General features: G+C 40.3%; 1 protein-coding gene across 5 annotated transcripts in view; it reads right to left on the reverse strand.

Annotated features, from left to right (window-relative positions):
* cracd (capping protein inhibiting regulator of actin dynamics) overlaps positions 1–25,241 on the reverse strand; it is a 195,797-nt gene that overhangs the window by 24,072 nt on the left and 146,484 nt on the right. For 4 of the 5 annotated variants that reach the window (XM_052009992.1, XM_052009994.1, XM_052009993.1 and 1 more), the window contains exons 3-4: positions 11,728–11,896; positions 2,307–2,436 (exon numbers count right to left, since the gene is read on the reverse strand). In XM_052009992.1, the coding sequence (XP_051865952.1) occupies positions 2,307–2,436; positions 11,728–11,896 (299 nt within the window). The remainder of the gene's footprint in view (positions 1–2,306; positions 2,437–11,727; positions 11,897–25,241) is intronic. The other variant, XM_052009995.1, reaches the window with a different exon arrangement.

Consider the following 25,241-nt stretch of genomic DNA (forward strand, 5'->3'; position numbering starts at 1 on the left):
AGTGTGATGTTAGAGTTCAAAAGGCCTATTCTACTCCTAAATATTTCATTTAAGTAAGATTGGAAAGGTAAGATGTATAGAACTATACAGCTCAGATACGGTCCCTTTGGCCCATCTACAATGCCGATCAAACTAATCCCATCTGCCTGAACATGCTCTGTATCCCTCTATTCCCTCTTCCACCTTACTCCATCTGACAATCAACCCCTTCTCACCTAGGTCCACCTATTGCTTGCCAGCTCCTGCCCCACCCCTCCCCCTCACCTCTTTATATTCGCCCTTCCACACCTTCGGTCCAGATGAAGGGTCTTGAGCCGAAACGTCAACTGTCCCATTTTCCTCCACAGATGCTGCCTGACCCGCTGAATTCCTCCAGCAGCTTGTTTTCTGCTCCAGATTCCAGCATCTGCAGTCTCTTGGTCTCCCTCTAATCCCTGCCTATTCATGTGTCTGTCTAAATGTCTCTTAAATGTTGCTATTATATCTGCTTCCATCACCTCCCCCAACTGTCTGTGTAAAAAAAAACTTGCCTCGTAAATACCCTTTAAACTTTCTCCCACTCAACTTATAGTTTGGACCTGACTTGCTGAGTATTTTCAGAATTTTTTGTTTTTATTTTAGAGTTCCAGCATAAGTAGATTTTTTGATTTGTGTCATCTTGGACCACGTTGCTAAATTGAAATACTTAGTATATCCAACTCTGTGTGTACATGATCTCTGTTTTGGAGTAGAATTACCCCCTGCTTTCTCTATTCCTTATTCAATGTGATGTTGACATACGAAGAGGCAAATCTCCAGAGGTGAGTGTTCACCACTTATAAACACTTAACATATCCATTCTTATGCTCTATTGTCAAATATATCTGGTTTTCAGAGTTCACCTTTTAGGTCCAGCTAATCATAGAAAATCTAAGCAGTGAGGACATGCATTATTTCGATTAAATCAAACTAAGCGAACTCCACCCTATTGTAAGCCAAACAGGATGTGCAGTTCCTATCAAACATGCTCATTACTGTTACGTCTTGGGATTACGCTTTTTATACTTAAAGATTAGGACACCTTTGAATGTATGATGTTCAAATTGCTTTCAGCAATGGCTAACAACATTATATTCAAATGAATGCTTAATGTAGACACAAAACTTGTAGTACAAGAATAGGAACCTGCTGCTAAGGGTCAGTTTACATCCTTCCTTGGGTCGAGATGGCATTCATGGGGATCACACAGTCTGAAACATTTCCACCATATAGAGTGTTTGTCTGACCTGAAGTCCACCAGGAACCTCTTGGCATCTAAGGCCCAGTGACAGGCACTCCTGTTACAGAAAAGCAGTCATACATCCAACAGGCCAGAATGAAAAATCTGATCTTAAAGCAAGCTAGGTTAATCTAATCTTTACAGGATGTGAAATCAGTTGCTGCTTATGTATTTCATTGCGTGCTACTGAGAACACTTTACTACTTAATGCTGTAATATATAAGTACTGTTGGAGACTGGCATCCTTTAAGGATGCCACCTTCACATTTTCTTTCCATTTAAATCATTTGTGCGGTTACTATTATGGAGAACTCCAGCAGTAAGTTGAAAGTTATCCCCCGACCAATCTCACAGCTGAATTAAGAGTGTGCATGCAAGGTCATAACTTAAATAAGCAATAGTTACCAAAATATTGTGCAGTAAGCAAAATAAAATGCTTAAAGCACATGCTATTCAGTAACCCACAAAAAATGCTGGCGCCTGTGCAGTATTATCCATGGCATGTGCTGTTCTTCAGCTCTGGCTCAAAGTCAGTGTAAGCAAAATGAAAAATCAGCTCTCCCTGTGATGTGACCCTGCACACACAAATTATGCTGAGCCTACACAAAGATTTTTACAGCTGGCACATTAAGACTTTCACCCCATCACCCCTTTCTGGATCTTAGAGGGTTAACTAACTCGCTGCTCCACTTCTCTGCATATCTGGGAGCCAGTAACCTTGTAAGCAGTGACAAATTAATAACAGGAGAAAATGTGTCCCCATGTGCACTGTTTGTAAAAGCAATCAGCACGTGTTGGATTAGAGATAAGAATCTCAAGTCTGGCAGTAAATGCCCAATTTATAGCACTATTTCACTCCACTAAAGTAAGGGATTTTATGAAGGAGAACCAATCCATTCCAGACTGGGATTGGTTGGAGACAACCATTGCACTCACAAAGAGAATAACATGTGCAAGATTTGGTACAGGTCAGGTCTTAATGATTCAAACTGAATTTAACAGTCAATGTCTATCTTAGGTATTGCCCCATCATTACAAGACATCTCACCTGAAGGGTTCGAACTTTTCCCGGGATGGTTTTCCGAGATGTCACTTGTGCTGCTGCTCTGTTGGATGATGAACCCGCTGGGATAAATATACTGTCATGGGACAATGCCCTGGTTCCTGTGCTTGTGGACCTGTCAACATTTCATAAATGAAGTTACAAGGCACAAAATACATTACTACCTCACTTAATGTTTATCACTTTTCAAAGTGTACAATAAATACTTGCCAAATTTAGCTTCCACTTTTAAGATAAGATTCTATATTTCAATTCCTTTGAATTCTCATAAGTATTTATCCAATTATATCTTTCCACAGCTTTCTCCAGGCTTCCCATCCTCTGTAGGTCAGGTAGGTGATCACCATTATGGTCATAACATAGGAATTGGACTTGCCTGTATAAGCAGTTCAATAATCCGTCTAAATAATGACATATAGAATGCCAGTACATCTGTGATCACACTGCCTTTGTGTGAAGGTAACAGGCTCTGGTGTTCTAGTTATTTAGGAGAGGTGAGGGGGGAGGCTAGTGTTGATGAGTTAATTGAAACAACTACACCAAGAGGAAAAAACTTCTACAAAGCTGTTGTAATTTATATATGTGAAAAATATGTGATTCTGAAAAATTATGGCTGTGAATGTTCAGCACTCTGTGCTTGGGGTTAAAATTCCAAAACGTAATAATTTTCAGTCTCATCCTGGACATCTTGACTGGCATTTATGGAAATACCTTTCCCCTCCTCAGGGTGGTGTCTCGAATGAAAAGGTAAGGGAAATAATGATGGAAGTAACATTCCATAAAACAGCGTCCTTCAGACTTCATAAGACTGTGACATTTTCAAACCCAAGTCTCAGAGGGGAAAAACACAATGTGCTAATCTATAGATTTCCCCTTGCCCCATTTCACTTCAATTTTCATTAAAACCACTGGGATTGCAAAGTGCATGAAAGAGGTCTGTGCTCTACAATTCACCTGCTTATACATTGCCTTTATAAGCCATACACAAAAATAAGGCTGGAAAAAAGGCCAATGAAGTGTGAATTGTGATGAACTGCAGTCATCTCTGATTCTTAGTTCTTGGCACTTTTACAAGTTTTGGAAAACGTATGGAATTTTGGAAAGTTCATGACTAGATTCAGTCCTTTTTTTCACAAGTCACTTGATGTGAGCTGCAAGTTTTTGCCACAGCCTTATTTAATAAAGAGCAGTGATGATAACCTTGAGATGAAACTAAGTCCAGAGGGAATACATGAAACAATATGGTCATAAACACCAAAAAATAGACTTTATAAATATAATCTTTAAAAGTACCAGCTAATGAAAATTTATGTTTTGAGTCTCCAGAGCTGCTCTGAGACTCTTGGAGTGAGACTCTTGTGGCCTACAATAGATCCATTCACTCTAAATGTCCTGCAATTTTCCACTTATGCATGGTTTTAAAATGCAATTATATTTTTCTCAGAAAGTAATGTATCAGCCAAAACCAGTCACTGGTAACTAACAAATTACAAGGCAGTTTTAAAACTACATTGAGTCATCCAATATCAGTAATTTCTCTGTCAGACATAACTTTCATTCAAATTGTAACTTGGGTTTTCGAAGTAATGTTATTTATTCTATCAGTACTCTGATTATACAAAACTGGATAGAAAATGTTTTCGACATTTATAAAAAAAAGCTATTTCAACCACATATCAGACAATAGATCCAACTCAATCATCCACAATGATTGCTAAGTGTCAATGTAATTTAGTCCAAATGAACTGTGAAAAATTCCATGCCATGTAGCTACTTATTTTTTCATTAATATTAACATATAATAAAAATGTATTTTCAAACATCAATTTTCTTTCCTAGTAATGAATATATGTATATTCATGGCACATGCTACAAAAGATGACAACCAAAGTAGAGTGCAACCAAATGTTTAAAGAGTTGAACACTTCTGAAAGCTGTTAAAATCCACAATCTGAAGTATAATCAAAAATACCTTTCAACCTGTTAAAAGATGAAGGTATCGTCATTGTCAACTTTCTGATAGAATGGGAATCAAACATACTCAAAAAAGTAGGAGAATAATAACATGACAACAGTTAAAAGGATTATTAAACAAAATCTGATTTTACAGAACCAAAAGATTAATGAAGTTAAATCCACTATTTTAGTTTCAATTGCTGTCATAAATATAAATATCAGAGTTGCAAATGTATTAAAATACTAAAACAATTCAGTATTACAATTGGGATGACTTTATATTTGAAAATATTAACAATTTTTCAAATCAGCCAGTTGATAGTGTAAAAGTGGCTGAATCATTTATTTCATTTATTTACAATTTATTGAGAAGGTGTCGCATTCCCAAAGATGAACTGCATAGTCCTTAGCTTGAAACTGAAAGAACAAACTGAAGTCTCAACATTATTCTCAATGTAGCCTTCAGTTACTCAAGAGAAGAGGAAGCTCTATGTTTAAATAATCTGGCTCTGTAAAGATCAAGGTCATTCTAACTTTCATTGGTGTGCAATATCTGATAGGCCTCCCACAATAAGCTTTTATGATTTTCCTTTTCATTGTACACATGCTTCTATGGACTTTGTAGAGAGGATTCTCTCTCTCACTTCCTTAACTGCACTGGGACCTTTGTGATTTCACATTGGTTAACATGCAGTTCCTCTCTCTCGCAGGACAAGGTAGTGCATAAATGGAGGCAGCAGCATTTTAGCTGGCAAGGGACAGGTGTAACTACATGAAAAGAAGAGACCAAGACCACTGGTGGGGCTGAAATAGTGATAATATGCGCATTCTCACACCTAATGCTCCTTCACACATACCACCTTCCCTTTCATCATACAATGTATTCCAATTTACAAGCTACAGGAGCTGCTATCAACTCTCCCCCAACCCCTTCCTATTCCATCGGCACCCAATCGTTCTGCTTTTCTCCTTTCATAAAGCCAACAACTGCATCATGACCAGGTAACGGTAGAAGAACCAGTGGGTGAACATAAAGAAACAACCATAACTCAAGTTAATGCTCGTGCCCACCAGTAATTTAGAGGCAGATCTGGTATGTGCAGAAGCTTGAAGTCGGAAGCAAGTTCTGAAACATCTCTTGCACACCCTAGAGGTTTCAACAACTCAGGAAAGCATTGAATATTTGTAGCACCTAAACAACTTTTAAGCAGCCTTTTTTTAAAGAGTAGGAATTTGCAAAACATTTAAGAATACTTTGGATAAAATCTTCCAAGATAGGAGCCCATTTGCCCATTGATAAACAAGAATCTACTTCTGCCTTAAAAATATTAAAAGACTGCTTCTGCTCCTTTGATGAAAAGTACTCCAGCAACTAATCCCATAAGGGAAAAAAATTGCCTAATCTGTGTCTTGAAGGGCGACTTCTAATCTCTCTCACTGGAAAGCTTCACCTCTACTTCCATCCTGTCAAGATGCCTCAGGATTCTGTGTGTTTTAATTACGTCCCCTCTTGCTGTTTTGAAGTCTTAGACTTCACAAGGATGTTGCCAGACCGGATGCCTTGAGTTTCAGGAAGAGACTGGAACTATTTTCCCTGGAGTGAAGGAGGCCAAAGGATGACCTTATAGAGGTTTATAAATTCATGATGGACATAGGCAAGGTGGGTGGTAAAAGTCTTTTGCCCAGGGTAGGGGAATCTAAAACTAGAGGGCATAGGTTTAAGTTGAGAGAGGAAAGATTTAAAAAGAGGTCCATGGGGCAATTGTTTTCACTCAGAGGGTGGAGGATATATGGAAGAGCTGCCAGAGGAAGTGGTAGAAGTGGGTACAATTACCATGTTCAAAAGTCATTTGAACAAGTTCATGGACAGGAGAGGTTTGGAGGGATATGGGTCAAATGCAGGCAAATGGGACTAGCTCAGGAAGGCACCTTGGACAGCATGGATGAGTTGGGCTGAAGGGCCTGCTTCCTTGCTGTATAACTCTATGACTCTAGAAATTCCACAGACATGAACCACAAATCCATATGTGGCACATACAATGGCATCATTCCCCATGCCACACTCTTCCTGCAGCATTGCAGGGAAATTTGGCATATGATGTCCTGGCCATTCCTGGAACAACTAAGTCTTCCTAGTTCTATAGTGAAATATGACTGTTCCATACTTTAATCATTTTGCAGCTAACCCATACAATCACCCTGTTCCACCAATTCCACTAACACACAGTGGATCTTGACCTCGCTCCCAATTCCCAACCCCTCACTCCAAACCCAAGACCCAAGCCCTGAACAGCTGACCCCAAGATTCACTGGGAGTCCTGATGTGAAGACCTTGATCTCCAGTCCTCCAATGCCACCACCTTCCCCAATCCTTGGTCGTAGTTCAGGATACAATTCTTCTTCCATATGACCCCCACCTCACAGATTCCTGACTCAACTTTCTACCCCCATTCTGATCCCCCCCATGGTTCCAACCCAGAATAACTCTAGTATGTGTTTCTGTATTACACATGATTGCTAAGAGTATTGTTGAGTTTGCTTTCAAATGTTCCTTCCAGGGTATCCCTGCTGAAATCTGGAAAGGCAAAAGTGAAGAGCTTCAGTCACAAATCCACAGCTTTATCATCCACATCTGAAAAGAGGAGGATACCTCAGGGGACTGCAGAGATATGTAATCATGATCTTCAAGAAACAATGGTGACTGCAGAGGGGTCTTCCTGCTGCCTTACACAGGTAAAGTCATCACCAGCATTGTCCTCAACCACCTCCTCTCAGTGGCAAAGAGTTTCTTCCTGAATTACATTGTGGATTCCATCTATCCAAAAGGTACAGTGGAAAATTATCATCACTGCACAACATTTCCAAAAAAAATGCAGGGAGCAGCACCAGCCATTATCCATAGCTTTTTCCCAACTTCACCAAAGCTTCAAAATGAACAGACTGTGAAACACTCTTCTCATATTCGGCTGCCCATAGAAATTCGTGTACATCTTATACTTGCTCCATAATGGCACGCAAGCCATGATATTAATCAATGGACCTACAACTGAACCACTGTCAGTGAACAACAATGTCCAAGAAGGCTGCCTATTGTTCCAACACAAGGCCCTGTGTAAGTGGCAGAAGGAGCAAACCAACTCACAAACTATCCACTCACATATCCTATTGACTACCACCTGCTCCATTTGGAATCCACATTTGGAGTGGAAGTAGGTCATCCTTGATCCTGAGGGACTGCCCACGAAGATATAAACTGTAAGCATAGTAAGTATGATTGGAAAACCCTCACCAATTTTTATAGATGCACCATAAAAAGCATCCTATCCAGATGCATCACAGCTTGGTATGGCAACTGCTTTGCTCAAGATCGCAAGAGATTGCAGAGAGTTGTGGACACAGTTCCATCACATAAACCAGCCTCCCCTCCATGGACTCTGTCTACACTTCCCACCACCTCGGGAAAGCAGCCAACATAATCAAAGACCCCTCCCACCCCAGTCATTCTCTCTTCTCTCCCCTTCCACAGGGAAGATACAAAAGCTTGAAAACACGCACCACCAGGCTCAAGGACAGCTTCTGTCACGCTGCTGTAAGACTATTGAATGGTCCCCTATTACGATAAGATGGTCTCCTGACTTCACAACCTATTTTGTAATGGTCTTGCACCTTATTGTCTACCTGCACTGCACTTTCTCTGTAACTGTAACATTTTATTCTGCATCCTATTATTACGTTCCCTTGTACTTCCTCAATGCAATGTTGTAATAAAATGATCTGTATGGATGGCATGCAAAACAAAGATTTTCACTGTACCTCAGTACATGTGAAAATAATAAACCAATTTATTTTTGCAAGTTTACAAATTGATCAATCGTTTTCCATCACAGATGTGCAATTTCCATTTAGCCAGCACTTTGAATGTCACAATTGAAAGGAAGGGGAGAAAGGTCCTGGGACAAGACTTTATTTCCCAATGTTTCGTTCATTGCTGTGGCAAGAGATGTGCAGAATCTATGGCAGCTGCTGCAAACAACATCATATCTTTGGTCTCTCAGAGACCTGGAGATGGCGGCTGGTGGTTACTGTATAGACTAACCCTGTGGAGATTCCAAATTCAAATCATTCGTTATAAATTTGTGAACATAAATTTCATAAATCTGGTTATTTCGGGTGTGGTCTTGGTAAGGGATCTTGTCACTTTTACCCAGTCTGGCTCAATTATCTCTAAATATTCCTGTGTCCAAGCTCCTGTGGAATTTTCATTATGAAACAAAATACTAAGAGAAATGCATGCAATCACAACCTAGTACATGCAGTTTTCTATTCTTGAGATGTGGACGTCTTTGGCAAGACTGCTTTTATCTCCCATATTTAGACGGCCTCTTCCTTGACTTGTTACAGTTTATGTGGTGAAATCCATCTCTATTGGTGTAATGACAGGTTTAAAAGTAGATCTTTTTACAAAATGGAGCCGTCAGCCCACTGCCTCCGCAATGAGCAGGTACGTTAATCAGAAAGATAAATAAAACAAAAGGTCTTGATTCATAGGGTTCTTGAGGCCATGCAGCATGCAGATGTGAGACATTAAGGAATGCGAAATGACAAGATAACTTGTTTTTTCGTGGAGACAAGCGAGACTGGTTAAGTTGACAATGTAAAATTCATTAAGAAATAATTATTTTTAGAATAGCAGCTGACTGAATTGTGCTGATTAGAAAAGAAGCACGGGCTTCTTGATTACTTAAAGTGTGAGTAGTGAACAAGCTCATCGGACTTCTTCTCAGACCGGAATCCCGGTCGGTGCCAAGAACCTAAGATTCTCCACACCAGTCATCGTAACTTGGAGTCCCCGACGAGCAGAAGGTCGTGAGACTTGTTCTTTCATCAATTATTTAACACTGTGTTTTAGACTTACTGTTTTGTATATCATATATACAATCTTTCTTATCTCTTGTTATACTTTAAATAAATACCCTGTAGCAACCTTGAAGTGTCCTTTCTCCCTCATTGATCTGAATCCTCAAAACCTGCTTATTTTCCGTTACAGTTGGGTAGGCAGTTCCAGGAATGTGTTCCAGGGACAAACAAATGGTAAATCCGTGCCCAAGTGTGCGATTTACAGAAGAACTTGATGGTAAGGGGAGGTGCTGCCCTTGTTCTCCTGGGTGGTTGGGTCACTAATTTGAGAAGGGCTGGCAAAGCAGCTGGGTTACATGTATCCTAACCCCAGTCTTAATGGGATCACTGGGGACTGCCATCAATAAATGTGAAGTCTAAGATTCTTACTCAGCTTTGCTTGGCATTCTCCTGGTTACTTCCCCTATCCAGATCCTGAATGCATTCCTTCTCCTGATCACCTCCTTGTGTGAGGCTCAATACTACCAAAGGAGTGGCCTGAAATTCGATATCAATTTGGCGACAGACTGCCAGTAGTTGCCCAGCATGTCAAAAACAAGCTGGTCCATGATGCCCAAACCCAATATCGGTGACTCAGATCAACCTCTACCTCCACTAGCACACCAAGCTTCCCCTGAATGTGCCACCAGGTTGGCACGCAACAATTTCTAAGCTCCATCATGAGGATATCCTCCATAGCCTGGAACACATCACCAATAGCCTGTCCTGGTCAAATCATGTAGCTGCCACGGCCAAGAAAGCTCACCAGCGCCTCTACTTCCTCAGGAGGCTAAAGAAATTTGGTATGTCCCCTTTGACATTCACCAACTTTTATTGATGCACCATAGAAAGCATCCTATCTGGATGCATCACAGCTTGGTATGGCAACTGCTCTGCCCAGGACTGCAAGAAACTGCAGAGAGTTGTGAACACTGCCCAGCGCATCACGGAAACCAGCCTCCCCTCCTTGGACTCAGTCTTTACCTTTCGCTGCCTTGGCGAAGCAGCCAGCATAATCAAAGACCCCACCCACCCAGGACATTCTCTCTTCTCTCCTCTCCCATCAGGTAGAAGATACAGGAGCCTGAGGGCACATACTACCTGGCTTAAGGACAGCTTCTATCCTACTGTGATAAGACTATTGAACAGTTCCCTTATACAATGAGATGGACTCTGACCTCACAATCTACCTTGTTGTGACCTTGCACCTCATTGCACTGCACTTTCCCTGTAGTTGTGACACTTTACTCTGTACTGTTATTGTTTTTACCTGTACTACCTCAATGCACTCTGTACTAACTCACCGTGTAATGAATTGACCTGTACGGTCGGTATGCAAGACAAGTTTTTCACTGTACCTCAGTACAAGTGACAATAATAAACCAATACCAATATCCCGCAGTATGACACCTCAAGGCCTTTAGCAGCATAAAACAGGAGGCAATCACAGTTCTCTGCCACCAGAACCTCATTGTCCTAGTCCTGTGTATTCCCTACTCTTTCACCTGGGAAATTAACTCTGATTCAATTGGGAACTTAGAAGTCATGACAGAAGCACCGACAAGCTTATGTTAAAATGAGCAATATTTCTCTTCCATTCTGTACATTCCACAGAAGGGTTGTGCAGGTGCAAAGGTGCCTTCATTAAACTGAAATTTTCAAGCAAGCTGATCTATATCAAGTACTTTGGTAGAGCAATATAGCAACTGGATTCTGGTAGATAGAGGATTGTTTCAACTTTAGTAGTTTCTGGGGAGAAAAATCAGAAGTGGCAGAAGACCAAAATAATTGGCAAGGTTAATGTGAGCTGAAACTAAGTAACAATCCTTTGTGTTTGCAAGTGTAAAACAAATGCAGAAAGTTGTGGCTCAGCTTCGAGTTCTGCCTGGTCAAGTAATTCAAACTTAATTTTCAGAACTACACAAATAATACCTGAAAATGGAATTTTCCAACTTTATATGAATATGGTATGGTTTATCACTCATTAATGGTTTATAGTGCACCAACTCTTCACACATTTACTGCACCTCCTTTGAACACCTTAATAGGATTTCTAACAACACCAGGCACTAAACCCCAAAAGAGTGAGACAACCACCAGGTACCCTTAATTGTATTTTAAACCATATGTCCAAAAAACCGAATTCATGATTGAAATTCAAATGCCTGCTATCATTATCAAAAGGTGCAATTTAATCCAATGATTAAGGTAGAATTGTTTCTGTATTCTGTGGTTTCACTCCTAGCGTTTTTATTGGATTACTGTTTTATAAAGATTTATCAGATCATTTATTGAGAACGTCCTCTATAGAAATATTTGCGTAAAATGTAATTCAATTCCTTATAATTTAACATAGCATTTTCGCAGAGGTTGCTGTTCAGAGGTTTCCTTAAATTGTTCACGCAATTCTTTCATTACATAGTAATTCTAATTTATCATTCCAACAATTAGTGTGAATGAATAAAAAATGCTGCTGTGTGAAACATTAATCATGACTTCATTCTACTATAAGATTTTAATTGTGAGAAAAAACACCTATTCAAGGCAGCTTTACCTTAATTCATCTTCCGATTCCTCAGTAGCTGATCCAATGCCATTTCGAACATCCCCAGATGAGTGACTGGATTTTAGATTTAATTTTTCAGCAAATGTTGGAGGCACCTTCTTTCTCTTTTTACCGAACAGCTTCCTGAATGTTTGGAATTTGCCCTGCTTTTTCTTTTCTGTTGATTGCAAGATTCACATACACTTTTATGTAAACTAATTGCTGTTATGCCAAGGGTTCAATGCTGGAATAAACAGTACAGTCATATGGAAAATATGGTCAAAGGGCAATTATGAAATCAATCAAGCATTTTCTCTTCATGCATATCGGAGTTTCTTTTAGTTAAAAAGAACATATACATGTATTGAATGCGTTTGTCTTCATACCCACTTCAAGCTCTTAAAATTGCAGAGCTGCTAGGGGATTTCAGACAAGGTGTCAGTAATTCTAATCATTCCTAGACACACAATTTGTCTCACCACTGTACCTCCTGGCAATGTATATGAGGCAAATGCAAGTCCCTAAAGGCCTTTATAGAGGAAGTTTTAGCCAGCTTGAGTCTACAAGGTGAAATAAGTCGCTGGTGCTAAGATAAAATAGGCGATAGTGAATCAGGAACCCATAATACACTCCAGCTGAGAAAGAAAATCAGGCAATGTGTAAAATGGCTGCAGATTCGTTGTCAACAATTTGTTCTATTAATAAAGACCATTTCCTCAGGCTGGAAATTATACCAAGCCTGTAAAAATGGCAATGCAGAGGGAGCCCACACCACTTTTGTGCAAGCCCCACCATAGTGACATTCCAACATCCAACTCGAAGGAAATGGGGATGGGAAAAGATGAGGAGGAAAGGAGGTTGGTTGCATGCCGTATGGCATCACTGTGCATCTCTGGTGCAAAAATCTAGAAATACCCAACTGCTTTAGGTACCCAACTGCACTTAATCAGGGCTTTGATAAAATTCCATTGTATCCAGACAAAACGATGTGCTATGTCCATTTCTAATTTCTAAGTCCGTGTCTCATTTCCAATAGACTGAAAACTTATATATAAAATAATCTAATGCATCACATACCATATACATTATGAGCAAACCTGCTTACACTGATAGTTGATATCCCCTTGTAATGGCATTCCAGAAAATTGTAAACAAAAAAGAACTCTGAAAAGATTGTTACAGAATCTTAGGACGAAATCATACAGCAAAAAGTTAAAATGCAAACACATATGCAAAAGCAAAACATTTCAAACCAATGCAGTCTCACTACTAACAAGCTGCAAATAAGGTCAAAAAATGGAGAAATAGATTTTTTATTGCTATAATAAGGAAACAAGAATTGGCCAAAATAACCTTCATAAGCACACACCGTAACTCAATCACAGTGGTGATTAGAGTATCAATCATTAAATCAAAATAAAAGTTAATGTTTTATGACATACAGCACTTTCACTTTTAGAAAACTGCAAGACTTTTCACAATATCAATACAACATAATGGAAATTATTAAAGGTTGTTTCAAACATATTTTACAGCATAAATGCTTAAGTGACAAAAATGAGGAAATGCTACTCCAAGTAATTGCTTTACCAAATAACTTGTAAATAGGTTAAACTGCAGATAGAAAGTAAACATTTAAGGGGAGGTGGGGGTGAGTTTTCTCTAGTTTCTACTTCTAGAAAACATGTATGTACTTTTAAAGGAATAGGTTTGGGATTTTGCTGGAATAATAAATAGTGCTTTTAGAGGCTGTATCACACAAGAACTAGAGCAAGATTTTTCCATGATACCAACCCTAAATGCTGTGCATGCAGCAATATAATATTGCATAATCTTTCTACTTTGAATGAGTGTATCAGAACAGATGATTAGTCTCCAAGCAATGTTGCTGACTTTGTAGAAATGGGTCCTGAATTAGCAGGAATCCAATCAGTGCCGTACTCTGCGTATGTGGCCTGCAACCAAAATATGTTGTCTGAGCACAGGGGGTACCCTGCCCTTCAGAAGCACCCTTCATTTTCAGCTGTGGGCATAACATGGCCGGAACCAACTAAAAAAAACTGGAAACTCCAAAGTCTTGATTTTGCTCATACAGCATGGAGACAGGCCTTTCAGCCCAACTTGCTGATACTGACCAAGTTGCCTCCCTGAACAAGTCCCATTTGTCTTTGTTTGGCCCATATACCCCTAAGCATAGAAACATAGAAAACCTACAGCACAACACAGGCCCTTCAGCCTACAAAGTTGTGCTGAACATGTCCCTACCTTATGTCTTCTAAATGTTGTTATTATACAGTGGTCCCTGTCTCAACCACTTCCTTTGGCAGCTCGTTCCATATACACTCCACCCTCTGTGTGAAAAAGTTGTCCCTCAGGTCCTTTAAATCTTTGCCCTCTCACCTTAAACCTATGTCCTCTAGTTTTAGACTCTCCTACCCTGGGAAAAAGACTTTGACCACACACCTTAGCTATGGCCCTCATGATTTTATAAACCTCTATAAAGTCACCTCTTAGCTTCCTTCGCACCAGGGAAAACAGTTCCAGCCTATCCCAGTTCTCCTTATAATTCAAGGCTTCCAGTCCTGGCAATCTGTGCATCTTTTCTGCACACTCTCTAGCTTAATCACATCCTTCCTATAATATGGCAACCAGAACTACATACAATACTCCAAGTGTGGTCTCACCAACGTCTTGTACAATTGTAACATGACGTCCCAACTCTTGTATTCATTTTTAAACTGGCCACCTCCCCTCTACCTTTTAGTGCAGATGAAGGGTCTTGACCCAAAACATCAATCATCTATTTCCCTCCATGCCTGACCTGCTCAGTTCCTCTTGTCCGATGAAGGCAAACGTGCCAATCATCTTCTTCACTACCCTGTCAACTTGTGTTGCCACTTCTAGGGAACTATGGTCTCTCTGATCTACAACACTGTCCAAGGCCCTGCCTTTTATGGTGCAAGTCCTGCCCTGGTTTAATTTCCCAAAATGAAACAGTTAGCACTTATCAGAGTTAAATTCCATCTGCCATTTCCTTGCCCACTTTTCCAGTTGATCTGGATCCTGTTGTGATCTTAGACGACCTTCTTCACTGTCCACTAGACCACCAATTTCAGTGTCATCCGCAAATTTACTAACCATGTCCAACTACATTTTCATCCAAATCATTATTAACAACAGTGGACCCAGCACCAATCCTGCAGCACACCACTGGTCACAGGCCACCAATCTGAAAATCAACCCTCCACTACCACCCCCTGACTCCTACCACCAAGCCAATTTTGTATCCAGTTGGCCAGTTCACCCTGGATCCCATGGGATCTAACCTTCCAAACCAGCTTACCATGTGAGACCATGTCAAAGGCCTAGCTAAGGTTTATGTAGACAACATCTACCTCCCCACCCTCATCAATCCTCTCGATCACCTCTTCAAAACTGCCATCAAATTTGTGAGTCATGGGGATCTTTTGGTGGCACTACATGGAGTAGGTCGTATCTTGGCTCTGCTCCACTCACCTTTTAATTCCTCATGCACCACCCTTTAATAAGACTTTTATAATACTTTTAAAAGATTGATTTTGACTTCTAAGTGTCGGAATGAATACCAGAGCTAAGGCTGGAGCTGACAGCAAGGGTAACGGAGACCCTCAACTCACTGTGGGAGCTATCTCTAAACTGGATAAAAAGTTTGACCAGAGATTTGCCACTTTGGAAATGCTGTTAAAGGATATTGAAGACAGACAAACCACACTCATACAGGAGAGTGCTAAACAACGGCAATTAATTGCTGAACTGGATCAAGCTGGCAAAGAGAGAGATCGCAGGCTGAACTTACTGGAAAAAGATTTAACTGTGACCAGACAAAGACTGGAACAGCAAAGACAGAGGATTATTGATTTAGAAAGCCACCGTCAGAGAAATAATGTGAGGACCATTGGACTCTCCGAGAATGCTGAATCTGGTAATCCCATTGAATTCTTTTCTAAACTTCTGATGAATGTGTCTGGCCCTGAAGTGTTTTCTATACGCCCTATATCTGATCGTGCCCATCGAGCGTTAAGACCAAAACCTCTGGCAGAGCAAAAACAACGGCCAGTAATATTGAGATTTCACTATGTGAGTACTAAAGAACATTTGATTCAAATTGCTCGTCGTCGAGGAATGATCCAATATAATGCTTGGAAGTTTCGTCCGGTTGAAGATTACACCCCAGAAGTTATGAAAGAGAGACTGCTTTACAAACCGATTATGTCACGGCTTTATCAAGGGAATTATCAACCTGCATTACTGTTCCTAGCCTGCCTGAGAACTTTACTTCCTTACAAATCAGCCACTGGTTCAATTCTGTTAAAGAAGCTGAAGATTTCCTCCAAGGTTAACTTTTTGACTCCAAATGGTCAAGAAATGTGCTTTTCTTTGATTTTATACTTAATTGGTCTACTAAGCAATGATTAACTTACAGGTTTAAATGCTTTTTAAACCCGGAGATACTTTCCTGCCCTTTGTTAATATTTTCGTGCTTGGTTCTGGAACATGAATACTTACCATGTTTCAATTTAATATTTTTTTTCTCTTTATTATTTTACTTTAATATTTTTAATGTTCTGTTTGGGTAATAATCAAGAACTTAACTGAGTGACTGATTGCTTTTTTCTCTTTGAAATTAAAATAAGACTGCATTTCTTAAATGTCAACTGTTTATATTTGTGACTTTGTTGAACTTTCTTAGCAAGTCTGTTTACACATTGAAAATTTTTTTTGGGTATTGCTGCCTTCATGTTTAGACTATTGATGGTGCCTTGCATTCTTTTAAACTTGGAGATTTGCCACCAAAAGAGTTGGGGGTTAAGTAATAGTGGGTAGCATTCTGGCTGCCTAGTGGCCAGTTTTTGGACTTTGGTGGGTGGGGGGTGGGGCTGTTTTTAGGTTAGTTTTTTTTCTTCTTCTGAACTGATAAACTACTAATATGTCTGAATTGTCGTCATATCCGGCTCCTCTTTGAACTTTTTTTCCTCTTCCTGGTAATGAATCTCCCATGCAATAAGGTTAACCCTTTACATACTATATGTTTTTTTTTAGTCTATTAAAGTGGATAAGATGATTAATTTCATTACATGGAATACAAATGGCTTGAATAATCCAATTAAGCGTAAGAAGATCTTTAAAGTTTTTCATAGACTGAACGCTCAGATTATTTTTGCACAGGAGACTCATATTAGGAGAGAGGATAATCGGCACTTTTTAAGATCTTGGAGGGGTCAACAGTTTCATTCTAACTCACAAGCAAAGGTGAAAGGAGTCTCTATTTTTATAGACTCCTCAATTTCATTTGTTCATCATGAGACAATTTCAGACCCGAATGGTAGATTTTTATTAATTACTGGCTTACTTCATAACAAAAAAGTTGTTATGGTTAATGTTTATGCACCTAATGTGGATCATCCTGAGTTTTTTAAACATTTATTTGCTTCTTTTCCTAACTTAAACGAATATACGTTGATTATGGGTGGAGATTTCAATTGTTGTTTAAACCCCTCGATGGATAGATCGGTGTCGAATCTTGCACTTCCTAACAAATCTGCTGTCTTTATTAATTCCTTTTTAGTTGATTCCAGAATTTTAGAAGTTTGCAGATTTCTACACCCATATGATAAAGTGTTTTCATTCTTTTCTCATGTTTATCATAATTACTCTAGGATTGATTACTTTTTTTATTGACGCACAATTAGTTCCACTTGTTATTGACTGTAAGTATGATGCAATTGCCATTTATGATCACATACCATTGAAACTATCAACTAAGTTAGTGGACGTACCCTCTGATGCTAGACAATGGCAACTCAATCCTTCTTTATTGCAAGATTCAGACTTTGTCCATTTTATGAAAGAACAGATTTCCTTTTTCTTCTCAACTAATTTTACTGAAGAAATTTTCAGTGGGATATTATGGGATACCTTTAGAGCTTATATCCGTGGTCAAATTATTTTGTACTCTGCTGGACTGAAAAAACAAACTAATAATGATATACGTATATTGGCTGATGATTAAAGAAATCGATAAAAAAATACTCTGATGCTCCTAATCTGGAGCGCTATAAAAAGAGAACTGAACTTCAATAACAACGCAGTTTATTATTAACATCTCCAATCAAAAGTCAATTACTAAAAACCAGAAATCAGTTTTATATACATGGTGATAAATCTGGTAAATAGTTGGCCAACCAACTGAAAGCTGTTTCAACTAAACATCAGATTATTAAAATTCATAAACGAGATGGTAATTATACGGTAGACCATGATCAAATAAACAAATCTTTTCAAGAATTTTATACTTCTTTATATCAGTCAGAATCTCCTGAGGATTCTATATCAATGCATGAATTTTTAAGGAATTTGAAGACTCCGAAATTATCACTTAATGAATGTTTAATATTAGATGCACCCATTTCAGAGGAAGAAATAAAGAAAATAATTTCTTCAATGAATTCAGGTAAAACACCTGGTCTCGATGGGTATACAGTTGAATTTTTAAAATCCTCTTCTGACCTTCTCTCTCCCTGGTTAGGTAAAAGTTTTAAAGACGCCCTAACAGTGGGTAAATTACCACAATCCTTTTATGAAGCAACTATTTCTTTAATTATTAAAAAGGATAAAGATCCCACTGAATGTGCATCTTACAGACCTATTTCTTTATTGAATGTGGATTCCAAGACTTTTTCTAAAATATTGGCTTCTAGACTGGAAAAGGTACTTCCACAAATTATTTCTGATGACCAGACAGGATTTGTTAAGAATCGTTATTTGCATTTTAATATTAGGAGGTTAATGAATATTATATATACCCCTTCATCTGTAATTCCAGAATGTGTTATCTCGCTAGATGCCGAGAAGGCATTTGATAGAGTCGAATGGGAATATTTATTTAACACAGTTGAGAAATTTAATTTTAGTTCAAATTTCATATCCGCGATCAAATTGATTTACCACCCACCCATGGCTTCAATACTTACTAATAATCAGAGATCCCCCTTGTTCAGGTTTTTTCGAGGCACTAGACAGGGTTGCCCTCTAAATCCTTTATTATTTGATATTGCTTTGGAACCTTTGACAATTGGCAATCTGTATTCTTCTAACATACGTGGTATCACTCGTGGAAAGGGGACCCACAAGATATCTCTTTATGCAGATGACCTGTTACTTTATATCTCTAACCCGTAGAAATCTATCCCTGCAGTATTATCACTCCTTGCTCAGTTTAGTGTTTTCTCTGGTTATAGATTAAATCTTAATAAGAGTGAATTTTTCCCATTAAACATGCAAGTCCCAATTTATAGGCAATTACCATTTAGATTAGTGACTGATTACTTTACGTACCTGGGTGTTAAATTTGTGAGCCATGATTTCCCAAGCACAAAGCCATGCTGACTATCCCTACTCAGTCCCTGCCTTTCCAAATGCAGGTAAATCCTTTCTCTCAGTCACTTTCCCACCACTGATGTTACGCCCACTGGCCTGTAGTTCCCTGGTTTATCATTGCAGCTCTTCTTAAATAAAGCCACAACATTAGCCAACCTCCAGTCTTCCGGTACCTCACCTGTTGTTAACATTGAAACAAATATCTCCATTAGGGCCCCAGCAATCTCTTCCCTGGCTTCCCACAGTGTCCTAGGATACAGGTCCTAGGTCAGGGTGCAGGGATTTATCCATCTTTATGCGTTTTAAGATCGCCAGCACTTCTGCTTTTGTAATGTGGATATTTGTGGACATCACTATTCTTTTCCCTGAATTCCTGTGCTTCCATGAGCTCCTCCACAGTAAAATCAGATGAGAAATAGGGGTAGTGTGATAGCATTTGTGGCTAATCTCCTACAATGATCAGTGATAGATTTCACCTTTTCCAGTGTTGGTTGGCATCAGGGGTCAGCTTTAACAAAGGCCTTGGTATCAAAGTCTGGGAAGCCATTTCCTGCACATCTGCTCTCACTCTGGCTTCCCCCAAACAGAACAGAGGTAGAGTTCCCTTGGTCCTTAACTATCACCCTACCAGCCTATGCATCCAGCACATCATTCTTCATCATTTCCGCCAGCTGCTATGCAATCCCACCACCAGTTGCATCTTCCCCTCCCCACCCCTTTCTGCTTTCCGCAGTGACTACACTCTCCATGACTCCCTGGTTCACTCATTCCCTCCCCACCCACTTTTCCCCATCCCTTGGCACTCTCCCCTGCAACTATAGGAGGTGCGACACCTGTCCCTACACCTTCTCCCTCTCCACCATCCAGGGACCTAAACAGCCCTTTCGGATGAGGCAAAGATTCACGCGCACCTCCTCCAACCTTGCCTATTGCATTCGGTGCTCTTGACATGGTCTCCCCTAATTCAACGAGTCCAAGTGTAGATTAGGCAAATGCTTTACCAAGTGCCTGCTCTCTATCCACAATGACCATCTTGAGCTCCTGGCTGCATGTCATTTCAACTCCACTTCCTATTCCTATACTGACCCATCTGTCCTCGGCCTTCTCCAATGCAAGACTGAGGCCAACGCAAGCTTGAGGAATGGCACCTCATATTCCATCTGGGTAGGCACAAACAGCCCAATGGATTTTCTAATTTCAGGTAACCCTTCTGCTCCTTACCCTCTCCTTCTGATCCACCCAAGTACTCTCAACTCCCTTTTTCCCCCCAAAACCACCTTCCCCTGCTCCCCTTTTCTTTCCCCTCCCCCACCTGGTTCCATCTGCTCATCATCCATACACTTAGCTCACTGGGTCTCCCATCTCCTCCCCCAACAGGTCCCAGCTGCTCATCGTCCCTCCCTTATCTGGTTCCACTTGCCACCTGCCTCACCTATCAGACTCCACAATCTGCCGCCCTTTGTTGTTTCCACTCATCACCTTCCAGCCTCCACCTCCACCTCCCTCTCCTTTCCCCGCCACCTGGCTTCTACTGGCCATCATCCCCTTCTCATACTGGTTCCATCAATTGTCTCCCACTCCTGCCTCAGCCCTCCCCCTCAGCTCTTTATACTGACCATCTCCCTTCAGTCCTGATGGAGGGTCTCAACCCAAAATATCCCACTGCCTCCACATATGCTGCCTGACATGCTAAGTTTCCCCCAGCAATTTGGTTTTTGTTCCTGAATTCTTGATTTATCACGTCATCTGGAATGATCCACACACCACAGAGCACTTCTAGACCTAACCCAACACCCACCAAGCCCCCACACCAACTCCATGATCTTGGAGCTCTTCTTCTCCCCAGTGCTCTTCTATTTGACCTTCCCAGCCCTATCTATCACCTATCATATAGGACAAAGGCAAAAGATGCATGAAATGTTAACACGTGTGTTCCTGTCAAAGTCATTAACCAACTTGACTTTGAAAAATAAGTAATTATTATTCTGCTGTCAAAGTATCAAAATCCTGAAATGCAGCACCTAGCAGTATGGTGGATAGGAAGCAATATTGGACCTGATATTGACATTCAGTGAAAATAGAAACTTGGCCAGGTGAAACCGTTAATAGTCCGTTTTAATGAACTCTGGGATTCAAGTAGATAATGAAACCAGAAACAGTTAAGGACTAAACATTTTTAACCAAAACATTTATAAATGATCACCGGGGGACTTGTCAAGTCTGTAGGCTTCCTGCAGCTGTTCTGGATGATGGCTCACTGCCATCAGGGTAATTAGCAGTGGGAGATAAATGCTTATTTCCCACGAATGGAAATAGGCAGCCAACCTGGCCACTAAAAATCCTCCAGTCATTATAGTTTATGATTATTTCCAGGAATTTTCAGGTGGAACATTTGCGATTGTTGTGCTCTTTATGCATCTAGAAAAATGGGAGTAATTTGTACCCTTTTGACTTCAAAAATCAATGTCATAAATAAAAACAAAAATGTAATCCTTGATTTGCTTGGGAAAGGAACAGAATCCATCAGGCTTTTACCATTATGATTTTAATCAGCTTTTTATGATTCCTTTTCCAACCATATATAGCCCGTGGCAAGCTTCGCCTGCAAGTACATCACATCAGAAAGTCATGTGATATGCATGTCCAAATTTCTGATACCTACCATTGATGAGGGTGAGAGACACCCCACCCACAACCCAAAATCAGAAGGTGATCCAGCTGATGTATTTGGGGGACCTGCTTGTCTTTTAGGCATAAACTTTTCATGATTTATCTCATTTCAGCAAAATACAAATTTCTCCTCTCCATCACTGGCACACAATAGCTGCTATGTGAACCACCCACAGAATGCCTTGCAGTTATTTCCAATGGCTACTCCTGTATCCCCTCCCAAACCAACAACCTCTGTCACCAATACGAAGGGTCGCAAGGGCATGGGAACAAAGCCACCTGCGGGCTCCGTCCAAGTCAGTCATCAGCTGGAATTACTTTACATTTGGAATTACTTTGCCAGTAGTTCATTGTACTGGAACTCCCCATTCAACAGCTTCATGGGACAACTTCATCTAGAGGACTGCAGCAGTCTAGAAAACAGCTAATCACCACCCTCTCAAGGGCACCTAGGGATGGTAATAAATGCTGGCATTGCTTTGGTTCAGAAAATTAAAACTAATTGGGAAAAAAAGCAGTCCAATTAGTTTGGAAAATGTACATCATTAATTCATCACTCGCCAGAAATTTAGTAAGAGAAAGATTAAAAAATTATACCTCCAGTGTCACATCACTTTGAGGTGGTGGTGGAGGATCAAATTAGGCAGAAATAACAGAATCCCATATGGAATTTCTACATTTCAAGTTGTATCTGTGGCAATAAAAGCACCCAAGGAAAATCATAGTGACAAAATAACAAAAAAATGACAATCTTCTCTTAAATTGCCAATATAATTTAAAGCAAATTAAAATCACCAACCTCACTGTAAATGCTGATATTATTACAACACAGAATGGGTCTCGTTTCAAACTACTGACAATGATGCAGCTTACTGAAGAATCATGGGAAGTCATGGTTTATGTAACATTATAATTTATTGGCAACAGTTTAGTTTGCTAACATTACTTCACTCTGTTGGTATCTTTGTGGTGCATTAGAGCTGGGTCCTTGAATTAATTCATCACCTCACTTTGTACCACACCCCTGTGGTGACCATCCAAAGATATACTTGAATGAGGAATAATGATAAGATTAAATTGCAGCAGCCACTGTATTTATTATCGTCAGTGAATCAGTCCCTGCTGAATTTTCACTCTAATTGCTTACCAAGGCAGCTGCATTAGAACATAACATTTTACAGTGATATACATACCACTAGATCACTCCTGAAAGAATGGAAATAGGCAAAAACCATTACAGCAGGGAAGCCTGGGATGCCTGCTATTGATTTGAAAGTCTAGAGGCAACGCCTTTTATGCACGCTTTGAAAGGGAGAATAACATTACACCTGTGTGAATCCCCACAGCAGCCAGTGACCCTGTGATCTCTGTCTCGGAGGGTGATATCAGAACACCCTTCAAGAGGGTGAACCCTCGCAAGGTGTCAGACCCCAATGGTATACCTGGACGGGTTCTGAAAACCTGTGCTGACCAACTGGCTGAAGTTTTCAAGAACATCTTCAACCTATCACTGCTGTGGTCTGAGGTTCTAACCTGCTTCAAAAGAGCAACAATCATAACTGTGCCCAAGAAGAGCAGGGTGAGCTGCCTCAATGACTATCACCTGGTAGCACTCACATCTACTGAAATGAAGTGCTTCGAGAGGTTGGTTATGGCTAGAATTAACTCTTGCCTGAGCAAGGACCTGGACCCACTGCAATTTGCCTACCGCCAAAGGTCTACAATAGGTCTACAGCAGACGCAATCTCACTGGCTCTCTGCAAAACATATGTCAAGCTGCTGTTTATCGATTACAGCTCGGCAGTCAACACCATCATCCCCTCAGTACTAACAATCAAGCTTCAAAACTTAAGCCTCTGTACGTCCATCTGCAACTGGATCCTCGACTTCCTTAGCAGGAGACCACAGTCAGTGCGGGTCAGTAATAACATCTCCTCCTCATTGACAGTCAACACAGGCGCACCTCAGGGATGCGCGCTTAGCCCACTGATCTTTCTACACTCATTTCTGTGTGGCTAAGCACAGCTCAAACACCATCTATAAATTTGCTGATGACACTACTGTTGTTGGTAGAATCTCAGATGGCGATGATAGATTGGCTGGTTGCGTGGGGTCACAACAACAACTTCACACTCAACATCAGCAAGACTGAGGAATTGACTATCGACTTCAGGAAGGAGATGTCAGGAGAACACACACCAGTCTTCACTGAGGGGTCAGCAGTGGAAAGGGTGAACAGCTTCAAGTTCCTAGGTGTCAACATCTCGGAGGATCTATCCTGGGCCCAACACATTGATGCAATCATGAAGAAGACACGCCAGCAGCTCTACTTCGTTAGGAGTTTGAGGAGATTCAGTACGTCACCAAAGACTCTTGCAAATTACTATCGATGTACGGCGGAGAGCATTCTGACTGCTTGCATCACAGCCTGGTATAGAGGCTCAAATGCACAGGATCACAAGAGGCTGCAGATGGTTGTAGATTCAACCAGCTCCATCACAGGCATTACCCTCCCCACCATCGAGGACATCTTCAAGAGGTTGTACCTCAAGAAGGTGGCATCCATCACTAAGGACCCTCACCATCCAGGACATGCCCTCTTCTCATTACTCATCAGGGAGGAGGTACAGGAGCCTGAAGACCCACACTCAATGATTTAGAAACAGCTTCTTCCCCTCCGCTATCAGATTTCTGAATGGTCCATGAACCCATAAACACTACCTTGTTATTCCTTTTTTTTTGCACTATTTATTTATTTTTGTAACTTATAGAAATTATGTCTTTGCACTGTACTGCCGCTGCAAAACAACAAATTTCACGTCATATAAGTCAGTGATAATAAATCTGATTCAAAACTCTCTTCCGTCTGCAATTTATAATCACGGAGCAGGTAACCCTTGCCCTGCTGGAAGCCATAATATCTGAAGAGGAGACAAATTGCTGTAATCAATTATATTGGCATTGTGCAATCACATGGATGAGAGATTTCGGCTAAACATTAAAATCAGGTGCAGCACTGTCTGAGGACAACAACTTGCTACAGCTGGCAATTATCATAAAACGTAGTTCAGTGCAGGCACTGATAAATGGTTTCTATCAAATCATAGATTCTGGGTATACCTTGATGAGGATTTGAGGTGTTGACCAATACTCAATGACAATCCACCCTACTGGTCTGTGCTTATCCCACTCTTTTGCCCATTCCCTCAAACTAAACGTCAGTGATACCCTGCTGCTAACATCACGGAAATTAATTTACATTTATTGACATTAGCCGTGGGAAAAAGAACCTGTTGAGGTAATAGTAAAAGTTCTGAGAAACAATCTACACAGCCAAGAAGATTATTTCCAAATCTGGCATTTGAAACTAAATGCAACTAAGGAACCTGATGGCTGTTTCCTTGCTCCATCTCAACAATTCTCAGCCCAATAAAATG

This window comes from Pristis pectinata, chromosome 2, assembly GCF_009764475.1.
Source record: "Pristis pectinata isolate sPriPec2 chromosome 2, sPriPec2.1.pri, whole genome shotgun sequence".
Classification (NCBI taxonomy): domain Eukaryota; kingdom Metazoa; phylum Chordata; class Chondrichthyes; order Rhinopristiformes; family Pristidae; genus Pristis; species Pristis pectinata.